Consider the following 12,335-nt stretch of genomic DNA (forward strand, 5'->3'; position numbering starts at 1 on the left):
GGTGAAAGGGATCTATTGGCAGAAATTAATAATAATATTAAAATAATCCTAGTGATATTTTCACAGTGTGTAATCATCTAAATTGTACGAATTGTTGTTTTCTTTACCCTAGAATGGGCCCTTTATATTTAAATACTTTATATTTACATCAGGAGCGGATCCTCTCTACAGAGGCCTCAGTTTTTTCTTTCCAAACTGGACAAACAACCTTTTGAGTTTTTATGACGACTGAAGGCTCCTACAGGTTCTCTCTCATGTTTGGAAGGGGAGGTTAGGTGAGGGGTATTCAGCTGCAACATGACACTTCAACTTCAGATGTCACTAAATTCTACACACTGATCCTTTAAACTAAAATAACAATAATTTGTCAAACAAAAATAACACCACCTACAGAGGAAATTGTGAGCTAGGGAAATCCCAAAGTTTCTTACCTCGACATTCTGTCACTTTCTGAATATATTGAGAGGGAATCTTGTCAACTCCTGAAGGTTGAGAGATGATCCACAGTCGAGCAGAGGGAAGCAACGTCCCCTTGATGAGGTTTTTGAGCAGCACATCCATTGAGGCTCGCTCTGTTATGTCAGTCACGTCCTTGTTTTTTTCAAAGTCAAGATCAAGTTTACATTCTTCCAGGCCATCAAGGATAAAAGCTACTTTATACTTGTCATAGGTGGGAGCTTGTCGTGGTTTGATATCACTGAAGAAATTATTAAGCAGATCTTCCATGCTTTTGTCTCTGCTTGAATTTAGCTGATTGAAATTAAATGACACAATCAAGTCTATGTCTTTGTTGGAGTTTCCTTCTGCCCAATCAACCATTAACATCTCTTTTTGAAATGTTTTACCAATACCAGGAACACCCTTCATTAGAACTGTTCGCGTACTGTTCGAAGGTTCAAATATTTTATTGTAACTTTTTAGAAGTTGTGGTTTGTCTTTCTTGCTTTTGACAGCGTTTATCACAAAGAGTTCTGTGTCAATCTTTTTTTGACTCTGATCTTTATAATCGTCGAGAATTTTCTTCTTCAGGTGATCTCTGAGTTCCTGCATGCCATCATCTTTCTCTGAGGTAAAACAAAAACAGAAAAGAAATATAATGACCTCTCTAATGAGATATGGCAGTAATTTTATATTTTAGAGCAATGTGGTGGCATTTAAAAACGTGTTATGAATTCAGTTAAAGCACAGAGAAGAAATGGTATTATGATATTTAATTGTGACTATCAATATACAATGTTATGAAATTCGACTTCCTTTATTGAATGTTTGTTTGAGTACCTGCAACATTGATGAAGTCGAGTGTGTTATCCTGAGATCGGTTGCCAATCTCTTTCATTGTCTCTGGCTGCAGTGTGCTTCAACACAGACAAAACATTTTATTATTACATAGTTCAGTTCTCAAGTTTGTGTGAGTAAGGAACTATAATTTTACTGTGACAGAAATAGTAACTCTTGCTCAAGACATGAAATGACTGGTAATTTATAGTCTATAATCTCTTTAACTCCAGATCTAACTATACCGAAGCCCTGGCATTACCAACATTATCTCACCTTTGTTGTTTGTCACTGAAGTTGATAAGTTTGTCCATGGAGCTGTCACTTTTCACAGAAACATGGCTGGGTTCAGAAGAGACCGATCCTTCTTTGTCAGAAAACCTTTAACACAAATGGTAGAAATGTTTTTACAATGACAAACATTAACAGCCAAATCATTTAGAGCTCCAATATGTCAATTACAGTCAATGTATATGCACCAGTGTACGTCATTCTGCACAGTCAAGCTCAAACATCCAAGAGAAGTAGCAATGAACAAAACACATTTCTGAGTAAAGAAGGATGACTTTAACACAATGGAAGAATTGCTCTCTACTACACTCAGGCCTCAGGTGGGAGGTGTAATTCATTGTCATAAATACAGGTTACGGTATGAACCTCTCTATTCACAGCAGTACACATGTGCATTTTTTTAGAAGCTGACAGAAAAGGAACCAGCAAGCTGAGAAGCCAAAGAGCATATATCCTCTAGTGCACTAACTTGAACACATCATCAGTGCTGTATCCTGGAGCCATTGGGTGTTTCGGGTCTTACAACAGACACCCATCCAGGCGACCTGACCGAGATTGATCAAGTCCCGGCCTGTGTTCAAGTGGCGTTCTTCTGACCCCACTGGTCACCCCTTTTCAGCCAGAGACACCTGGATGCTTTCTTAGCTGCCTCCATGTTGTCACAAATGGCTCTCCTCCTGCTCTGTACTCTGATCCCCAGGACTCCATAGGCTTTATTGAGTGAATGGCCTGCAAAACCCAGACTGTCTACTTTCACTGGCATACAGATGGTCTCCCATCTGTTCCTGCAGCAGTCCTCCAGCATCTTCTGGTATTTTGCTCTTTTCCTCTCTTGAGCCTCCTCCATCCTCTCCTCCAAGGGTACGGTTAGCTCATGTAGGATGAGCTGCCTTGTTGTTTCTGAGACCAAGATGATGTCGGGTCTCAGCGAGGACTGGGTGATGTGTGATGGAATTTTCAGCTGCCTCTCCAGGTCGACTGTCATCACCCAGTCTCGTGCTGTGGCCAGCAATCAAACTGAGCTTCTCCTGGAGCACTTAGGTGGCAGTTCGCCCTCCCTGACATGCGCGATGGTTCTTGCTCTGGTGTTGTGCTCACAAGTCCAGCCCTGCCCTGTGCCACACTCCCAGGGAGGGCTTTGTGCTTGAGCCAAGCTTCTGCCTGTTTGACTGCCTCTGTCGCCCTCCACTTCCTCCCTGTCCTAATTATGATTCCTGTACCAGCCACTCAGGATATATATATATATATATATATATATATATATATATATATATACATACACACTTTATACACTTTATTTGTCACAGCAAAGTTAGAAGAGTTTGTTAAATCTGACATGTCATGTTTGTACGAACTAACCATACCATCAAATGTATGAGAAATTTAGGAAAAGAATACATTTTTCTTGCATGAAGTCCATTGTTTTTCCTACCTTGGCTCAGGCTACATCCACACTACTATGTTTTAGTCATAAGGCTTGACTGTGTTATACCTGCTATCTATATAAAACTGAATATCAAGCACCTAAAACGGACAACTTTGGAAATGCAGCTTATGGTTTGAAAAAGGACAGACAGAAAGGGAGATGTAAGTAAACAATGAAGCAGTCACCCAAACTCTTTGTGACTTATCCAATCAAACTGTACCACAGCCCTGGCATTACCAAAATTATCTCACCTTTGTTGTTTGTCACTGAAGTTGATAAGTTTGTCCATGGACCTGTCACTTTTCACAGAAGCATGGCTGGGTTCAGAAGAGACTGATCCTTCTTCGTCAGAAAACCTTTAACACAAATGGTAGAAATGTTTTTACAATGACAGACATTAACAGCCAAATCATTTAGAGCTACAACATCTCAATTGCAGTCAATGTATATGCACCAGTGTACGTCATTCTGCACAGTCAAGCTCAAACATCCAAGTCACCGTCCACTTCCTCCCTGTCCTCATTATGATTCCTGCACCAGCCACTCTGGAATCCACCGATCCAGCATATTGCAGGAAGTCTGATCTTCCTGCAATATGCTATCTCTGGTTCTGCGGAATTAACCAGCATGCTCATTGCCAGCGCAAAGAGGGTAACGGAGAAGGTGCAACCAGGGATTATTCCAATTTGCAGTTGGTGCCAGTCCGATGTCACTTGGCCTGAGGAGACCCTCAACCTGAACTCACTGTAGTATCCCAGTATGAGGTCTTTCACCTTCTGGGGTATATGATGTCTCTCCAGTGCAACCTCGACCAACTTGTGGGGTATTGACCCATATGCGTTGGTAAGGTCAGGCCACAGTAAAGCCAGATCTCATTTGCCCTCTTTCGCCTCTCTGATGAGCTGCGTCACCACGCCTGTGTGTTCTAGGCAACCAGGGACGCGAGGTATACCTCCCTTCTGTACCGATGTATCAATGTAGTTGTTGCCCAACAGAAAGTCGAAAAGTCTCCTGGCCACAACGCTGAAGAAGATCTTGCTCTCTACGCTGAGAAAGGAGATGATTCAAAACTGATCAATGTTTTCTAACAGCTCTTCTTTTGGGATGAATACCCCCTCAGCATATATCCATGGCTGGGCAATCTTCCCTCTCCTCCAGATCACCTTCAGGTCCCTCCAAAGCCAATGCTGCAGCTTCGGACAGTTCTAATAGTACCTGCATGGTACTCCACTCAGTCCAGGTGCTAAGATGGATGTAGCTCTCCTCACCACTTCTTACACTTTACTCAGACAGGGCTCTTAAAGATTAAAATCTGTTGTTGGGTCTGTTTGTGTTATCAGAGCGTTATATAAACCCAGTTGTTGGTCTCTCCTGTTGCCACTGTATGTGCTCTTGAGGTGGTTGTTTGTGACTTCTGTGGAGCAGGTCAAGTGACCCATTCTTTTCTGGCCCGGGAGCAGCTTAGTCAGCTTGAATAGGTTTGCAAAATCCCAAATCACTCAACTGCGATGCTCACTATGATAGTGGCCATGGTTCTCAGCCACTGTTCCATGTCCCCCTTGATAATTCCTTCCAAGATGCGATCCACATTTTCATCAAATTGCTGCCATACTGCTCTTTTTATGGACTGGGGCCATTGGATCCTTGGTTTGGCCACTGGAGCACAGGGCAGCCACTGTAGATGGTGATTGGTGGCTCTGTGCATTGCCGGTGGCGAGGGCTCTGGTAGGCTGTGCACCGCTGAATGCAAATGGAGCTGCCTATTGAGTGCTGGCTCGCACTATATACAGTGGATATAAAAAGTCTACACACCCCTGTTAAAATGCCATGTTTTTGTGATGTAAAAAAATGAGACCAAGATAAATCATGTCAGAACTTTTTCCACCATTAATGTGACCTATAATGTGAACAATTCAATTGAAAAACAAACTGAAATATTTTAGGGGGAAAAATAAAAAATAAAAAAATAAAATAATGTGGTTGCATAAGTGTGCACACCCTCTTATAACTGGGGATGTGGCTGTGTTCAGAATTAATCAATCACATTCAAACTCATGTTAAATAGTAATCAGTACACTCCTGCCATCATTTAAAGTGACTCTGAATAATCCCAAATAAAGTTCAGCTGTTCTAGTAGGATTTTCCGGACATTTTCTGAGTTGCATCTTACAGCAAAAGCCATGGTCAACAGAGAGCTTCCTAAGCATCAGAGGGATCTCATTGTTGAAAAGTATCAGTCAGGAGAAGGGTACAAAAGAATTTCCAAGGCATTAGATATACCATGGAACACAGTGAAGAGAGCCATCATCAAGTGGAGAAAATATGGCACAACAGTGACATTACCAAGAACTGGACGTCCCTCCAAAATTGATGAAAAGACGAGAAGAAAACTGGTCAGGGAGGCTTTCAAGAGGCCTACAGCAACATTAAAGGAGCTGCAGGAATTTCTGGCAAGTACTGGCTGTGTACTACATGTGACAACAATCTCCCGTATTCTTCATATGTTTGGGCTATGGGGTAGGGTGGCAAGATGGAAGCCTTTTCTTACGAAGTAAACATCCAAGCCCGGCTAAATTTTGCAAAAACATACATGAAGTCTCCCAAAAGCATGTGGGAAAATGTGTTATGGTCTGATGAAACCAAGGTTGAACTTTTTGGCCATAATTCCAAAAGGTATGTTTGGTGCAAAAACAACACTGCACATCACCCAAAGAACACCATACCCACAGTGAAGCATGGTGGTGGCAGCATCATGCTTTGGGGCTGTTTTTCTTCAGCTGGAACCGGGGCCGTTAGTCAAGGTTGAGGGAATTATGAACAGTTCCAAATACCAGTCAATTTTGGCACAAAACCTTCAGGCTTCCGTTAGAAAGCTGAAGATGAAGAGGAATTTCACCTTTCAGCACGACAACGACCCAAAGCATACATCCAAATCAACAAAAGCATGGCTTCACCAGAAGAAGATTCATGTTTTGGAATGGCCCAGCCAGAGCCCAGACCTGAATCCAATCGAACATCTGTGGGGTGATCTGAAGAGGGCTGTGTACAGGAGATGCCCTCGCAATCTGACAGATTTGGAGCGCTTTTGCAAAGAAGAGTGGGCAAATATTGCCAAGTCAAGATGTGCCATGCTAATAGACTCCTACCCAAAAAGACTGAGTGCTGTAATAGAATCAAAAGGTGCTTCAACAAAGTATTAGTTTAAGGGTGTGCACACTTATGCAACCAGGTTATTGTAAGTTTTTTACTTTTTATTTTTTCCCCTAAAAGATTTCAATTTGTTTTTCAATTGAATTGTTCACGTTATAAGTCACATTAAAGGTGGAAAAAGTTCAGAAATGATTTATCTTTGTCTCATTTTTTTACATCACAAAAACCTGGGATTTTAACAGGGGTGTGTAGACTTTTTATATACACTTTATACACTTTATTTGTCACAGCAAAGTTAGAAGAGTTTGTTAAATCTGACATGTCATGTTTGTACGAACTAACCATACCATCAAATGTATGAGAAATTTAGGAAAAGAATACATTTTTTCTTGCATGAAGTCCATTGTTTTTCCTACCTTGGCTCAGGCTACATCCACACTACTATGTTTTAGTCATAAGGCTTGACTGTGTTATACCTGCTATCTATATAAAACTGAATATCAAGCACCTAAAACGGACAACTTTGGAAATGCAGCTTATGGTTTGAAAAAGGACAGACAGAAAGGGAGATGTAAGTAAACAATGAAGCAGTCACCCAAACTCTTTGTGACTTATCCAATCAAACTGTACCACAGCCCTGGCATTACCAAAATTATCTCACCTTTGTTGTCTGTCACTGAAGTTGATAAGTTTGTCCATGGAGCTGTCACTTTTCACAGAAACATGGCTGGGTTCAGAAGAGACTGATCCTTCTTCGTCAGAAAACCTTTAACACAAATGGTAGAAATGTTTTTACAATGACAGACATTAACAGCCAAATCATTTAGAGCTCCAATATCTCAATTACAGTCAATGTATATGCACCAGTGTACGTCATTCTGCACAGTCAAGCTCAAACATCCAAGTCACCCTCCACTTCCTCCCTGTCCTCATTATGATTCCTGCACCAGCCACCCTGGAATCCATCGATCCAGCATATTGCAGGAAGTCTGATCTTGTTTGCGGTTTCCAAACAGTGCTATGCTGCTCAGGCTCCGTGGCAAGCCCAGCCATCTGCGCAGGTTGCTGCTCACAATGCGCTCAAAACCTTCAACAATGGTCATTGGGATTCATATATGAGCAGAGGCCAGACGATTCTTGGGAGGATCCCGTGTTGGTAGACCCAGGCCTTGAACCTTTCAGGGAGTCCAGACCTGTCCCCAGTTCTTAACCATCCTCCCAGGTCGGCACTGGTGGCCTTGATGGATTCAGTGACCTTCAGGCTGCAGTTGAAGACCTTCCCAAGGCTCTTCACTGTTTCTTCTGTGACAGATGGTATGTGGACCTCTCCCACCCTGAAGCTGAACTTGTCTGTGACTTTCCCTCTTTTCAGAGACAAGGGACGGGACTATGCAGGTTTGAAACTCATGCGTGCCCATGACATGAGCTTCTCCAACCCATGAAGGATCCACCGGGCTCCTGGCACTGATGATGATGTCACCGTCAGGTCATCCATGAAGGCTCTGATAGGTGGCTGCCTCACTCCGGATTTGCTAAAGGGGCCCCGGCACTCTGGTTCTGCTGACTTAACCAGCATGCTCATTGCCAGCGCAAAGAGGGTAACGGAGATGGTGCAACCAGTGATTATTCCCACTTGCAGTTGGTGCCAGTCCGATGTCACTTGGCCTGAGGAGACCCTCAACCTGAACTCACTGTAGTATCCCAGTATGAGGTCTTTCACCTTCTGGGGTATATGATGTCTCTCCAGTGCAACCTCGACCAACTTGTGGGGTATTGACCCATATGCGTTGGTAAGGTCAGGCCACAGTAAAGCCAGATCTCATTTGCCCTCTCTCGCCTCTCTGATGAGCTGCGTCACCACGCCTGTGTGTTCTAGGCAACCAGGGACACGAGGTATACCTCCCTTCTGTACCGATGTATCAATGTATTTGTTGCCCAACAGAAAGTCGAAAAGTCTCCTGGCCACAATGCTGAAGAAGATCTTGCTCTCTACGCTGAGAAAGGAGATGATTCAGAACTGATCAATGTTTTCTAACAGCTCTTCTTTTGGGATGAATACCCCCTCAGCATATATCCATGGCTGGGCAATCTTCCCTCTCCTCCAGATCACCTTCAGGGCCCTCCAAAGCCAATGCTGCAGCTTCGGACAGTTCTAATAGTACCTGCATGGTACTCCACTCGGTCCAGGTGCTAAGATGGATGTAGCTCTCCTCACCACTTCTTACACTTTACTCAGACAGGGCTCTTAAAGATTAAAATCTGTTGTTGGGTCTGTTTGTGTTATCAGAGCGTTATATAAACCCAGTTGTTGGTCTCTCCTGTTGCCACTGTAGGTGCTCTTGTGGTAGTTGTTTGTGACTTCTGTGGAGCAGGTCAAGCGACCCATTCTTTTCTGGCCCGGGAGCAGCTTAGTCAGCTTGAATAGGTTTGCACAATCCCAAATCACTCAACTGCGATGCTCACTATGATAGTGGCCATGGTTCTCAGCCACTGTTCCATGTCCCCCTTGATAATTCCTTCCAAGATGCGATCCACATTTTCATCAAATTGCTGCCATACTGCTCTTTTTATGGACTGGGGCCATTGGATCCTTGGTTTGGCCACTGGAGCACAGGGCAGCCAGTGTAGATGGTGATTGGTGGCTCTGTGCATTGCCGGTGGCTGGTGTCGAGGGCTCTGGTAGGCTGTGCACCGCTGAATGCAAATGGGGCTGCCTATTGAGTGCTGGCTCGCACTATATACAGTGGATATAAAAAGTCTACACACCCCTGTTAAAATGCCATGTTTTTGTGATGTAAAAAAATGAGACCAAGATAAATCATGTCAGAACTTTTTCCACCATTAATGTGACCTATAACGTGAACAATTCAATTGAAAAACAAACTGAAATATTTTAGGGGGAAAAATAAAAAATAAAAAAATAAAATAATGTGGTTGCATAAGTGTGCACACCCTCTTATAACTGGGGATGTGGCTGTGTTCAGAATTAACCAATCACATTCAAACTCATGTTAAATAGTAATCAGTACACTCCTGCCATCATTTAAAGTGACTCTGAATAATCCCAAATAAAGTTCAGCTGTTCTAGTAGGATTTTCCGGACATTTTATGAGTTGCATTTTACAGCAAAAGCCATGGTCAACAGAGAGCTTCCTAAGCATCAGAGGGATCTCATTGTTGAAAAGTATCAGTCAGGAGAAGGGTACAAAAGAATTTCCAAGGCATTAGATATACCATGGAACACAGTGAAGAGAGCCATCATCAAGTGGAGAAAATATGGCACAACAGTGACATTACCAAGAACTGGACGTCCCTCCAAAATTGATGAAAAGACGAGAAGAAAACTGGTCAGGGAGGCTTTCAAGAGGCCTACAGCAACATTAAAGGAGCTGCAGGAATTTCTGGCAAGTACTGGCTGTGTACTACATGTGACAACAATCTCCCGTATTCTTCATATGTTTGGGCTATGGGGTAGGGTGGCAAGATGGAAGCCTTTTCTTACGAAGTAAACATCCAAGCCCGGCTAAATTTTGCAAAAACATACATGAAGTCTCCCAAAAGCATGTATAGACTTTTTATATCCACTGTATATATATATATATATGTATATATATATATACACACTTTATACACTTTATTTGTCACAGCAAAGTTAGAAGAGTTTGTTAAATCTGACATGTCATGTTTGTACGAACTAACCATACCATCAAATGTATGAGAAATTTAGGAAAAGAATACATTTTTTCTTGCATGAAGTCCATTGTTTTTCCTACCTTGGCTCAGGCTACATCCACACTACTATGTTTTAGTCATAAGGCTTGACTGTGTTATACCTGCTATCTATATAAAACTGAATATCAAGCACCTAAAACGGACAACTTTGGAAATGCAGCTTATGGTTTGAAAAAGGACAGACAGAAAGGGAGATGTAAGTAAACAATGAAGCAGTCACCCAAACTCTTTGTGACTTATCCAATCAAACTGTACCACAGCCCTGGCATTACCAAAATTATCTCACCTTTGTTGTCTGTCACTGAAGTTGATAAGTTTGTCCATGGAGCTGTCACTTTTCACAGAAACATGGCTGGGTTCAGAAGAGACTGATCCTTCTTCGTCAGAAAACCTTTAACACAAATGGTAGAAATGTTTTTACAATGACAGACATTAACAGCCAAATCATTTAGAGCTCCAATATCTCAATTACAGTCAATGTATATGCACCAGTGTACGTCATTCTGCACAGTCAAGCTCAAACATCCAAGTCACCCTCCACTTCCTCCCTGTCCTCATTATGATTCCTGCACCAGCCACTCTGGAATCCATCGATCCAGCATATTGCAGGAAGTCTGATCTTGTTTGCGGTTTCCAAACAGTGCTATGCTGCTCAGGCTCCGTGGCAAGCCCAGCCATCTGCGCAGGTTGCTGCTCACAATGCGCTCAAAACCTTCAACAATGGTCATTGGGATTCATATATGAGCAGAGGCCAGACGATTCTTGGGAGGATCCCGTGTTGGTAGACCCAGGCCTTGAACCTTTCAGGGAGTCCAGACCTGTCCCCAGTTCTTAACCATCCTCCCAGGTCGGCACTGGTGGCCTTGATGGATTCAGTGACCTTCAGGCTGCAGTTGAAGACCTTCCCAAGGCTCTTCACTGTTTCTTCTGTGACAGATGGTATGTGGACCTCTCCCACCCTGAAGCTGAACTTGTCTGTGACTTTCCCTCTTTTCAGAGACAAGGGACGGGACTATGCAGGTTTGAAACTCATGCGTGCCCATGACATGAGCTTCTCCAACCCATGAAGGATCCACCGGGCTCCTGGCACTGATGATGATGTCACCGTCAGGTCATCCATGAAGGCTCTGATAGGTGGCTGCCTCACTCCGGATTTGCTAAAGGGGCCCCGGCACTCTGGTTCTGCTGACTTAACCAGCATGCTCATTGCCAGCACAAAGAGGGTAACGGAGATGGTGCAACCAGTGATTATTCCCACTTGCAGTTGGTGCCAGTCCGATGTCACTTGGCCTGAGGAGACCCTCAACCTGAACTCACTGTAGTATCCCAGTATGAGGTCTTTCACCTTCTGGGGTATATGATGTCTCTCCAGTGCAACCTCGACCAACTTGTGGGGTATTGACCCATATGCGTTGGTAAGGTCAGGCCACAGTAAAGCCAGATCTCATTTGCCCTCTCTCGCCTCTCTGATGAGCTGCGTCACCACGCCTGTGTGTTCTAGGCAACCAGGGACGCGAGGTATACCTCCCTTCTGTACCGATGTATCAATGTATTTGTTGCCCAACAGAAAGTCGAAAAGTCTCCTGGCCACAACGCTGAAGAAGATCTTGCTCTCTACGCTGAGAAAGGAGATGATTCAGAACTGATCAATGTTTTCTAACAGCTCTTCTTTTGGGATGAATACCCCCTCAGCATATATCCATGGCTGGGCAATCTTCCCTCTCCTCCAGATCACCTTCAGGGCCCTCCAAAGCCAATGCTGCAGCTTCGGACAGTTCTAATAGTACCTGCATGGTACTCCACTCGGTCCAGGTGCTACGATGGATGTAGCTCTCCTCACCACTTCTTACACTTTACTCAGACAGGGCTCTTAAAGATTAAAATCTGTTGTTGGGTCTGTTTGTGTTATCAGAGCGTTATATAAACCCAGTTGTTGGTCTCTCCTGTTGCCACTGTAGGTGCTCTTGTGGTAGTTGTTTGTGACTTCTGTGGAGCAGGTCAAGCGACCCATTGTTTTCTGGCCCGGGAGCAGCTTAGTCAGCTTGAATAGGTTTGCACAATCCCAAATCACTCAACTGCGATGCTCACTATGATAGTGGCCATGGTTCTCAGCCACTGTTCCATGTCCCCCTTGATAATTCCTTCCAAGATGCGATCCACATTTTCATCAAATTGCTGCCATACTGCTCTTTTTATGGACTGGGGCCATTGGATCCTTGGTTTGGCCACTGGAGCACAGGGCAGCCACTGTAGATGGTGATTGGTGGCTCTGTGCATTGCCGGTGGCTGGTGTCGAGGGCTCTGGTAGGCTGTGCACCGCTGAATGCAAATGGAGCTGCCTATTGAGTGCTGGCTCGCACTATATACAGTGGATATAAAAAGTCTACACACCCCTGTTAAAATGCCATGTTTTTGTGATGTAAAAAAATGAGACCAAGATAAATCATGTCAGAACTTTTTC

The 12,335-nt window shown here is 43.6% G+C and overlaps 1 protein-coding gene across 5 annotated transcripts in view; it reads right to left on the minus strand.

The window, feature by feature from the left end:
• LOC117764400 overlaps positions 1-12,335 on the minus strand; it is a 29,797-nt gene that overhangs the window by 10,080 nt on the left and 7,382 nt on the right. The window contains exons 6-11 of one of the 5 annotated variants that reach the window (XM_034590121.1): positions 10,161-10,265; positions 6,804-6,908; positions 3,244-3,348; positions 1,552-1,656; positions 1,279-1,355; positions 432-1,064 (exon numbers count right to left, since the gene is read on the minus strand). In XM_034590121.1, coding sequence (XP_034446012.1) covers positions 432-1,064; positions 1,279-1,355; positions 1,552-1,656; positions 3,244-3,348; positions 6,804-6,908; positions 10,161-10,265 — 1,130 coding nt within the window. The remainder of the gene's footprint in view (positions 1-431; positions 1,065-1,278; positions 1,356-1,551; positions 1,657-3,243; positions 3,349-6,803; positions 6,909-10,160; positions 10,266-12,335) is intronic. The other 4 variants (XM_034590122.1, XM_034590123.1, XM_034590125.1 and 1 more) reach the window with 4 other exon arrangements.

Source organism: Hippoglossus hippoglossus, chromosome 7 (assembly GCF_009819705.1).
Source record: "Hippoglossus hippoglossus isolate fHipHip1 chromosome 7, fHipHip1.pri, whole genome shotgun sequence".
Classification (NCBI taxonomy): Eukaryota; Metazoa; Chordata; class Actinopteri; order Pleuronectiformes; family Pleuronectidae; genus Hippoglossus; species Hippoglossus hippoglossus.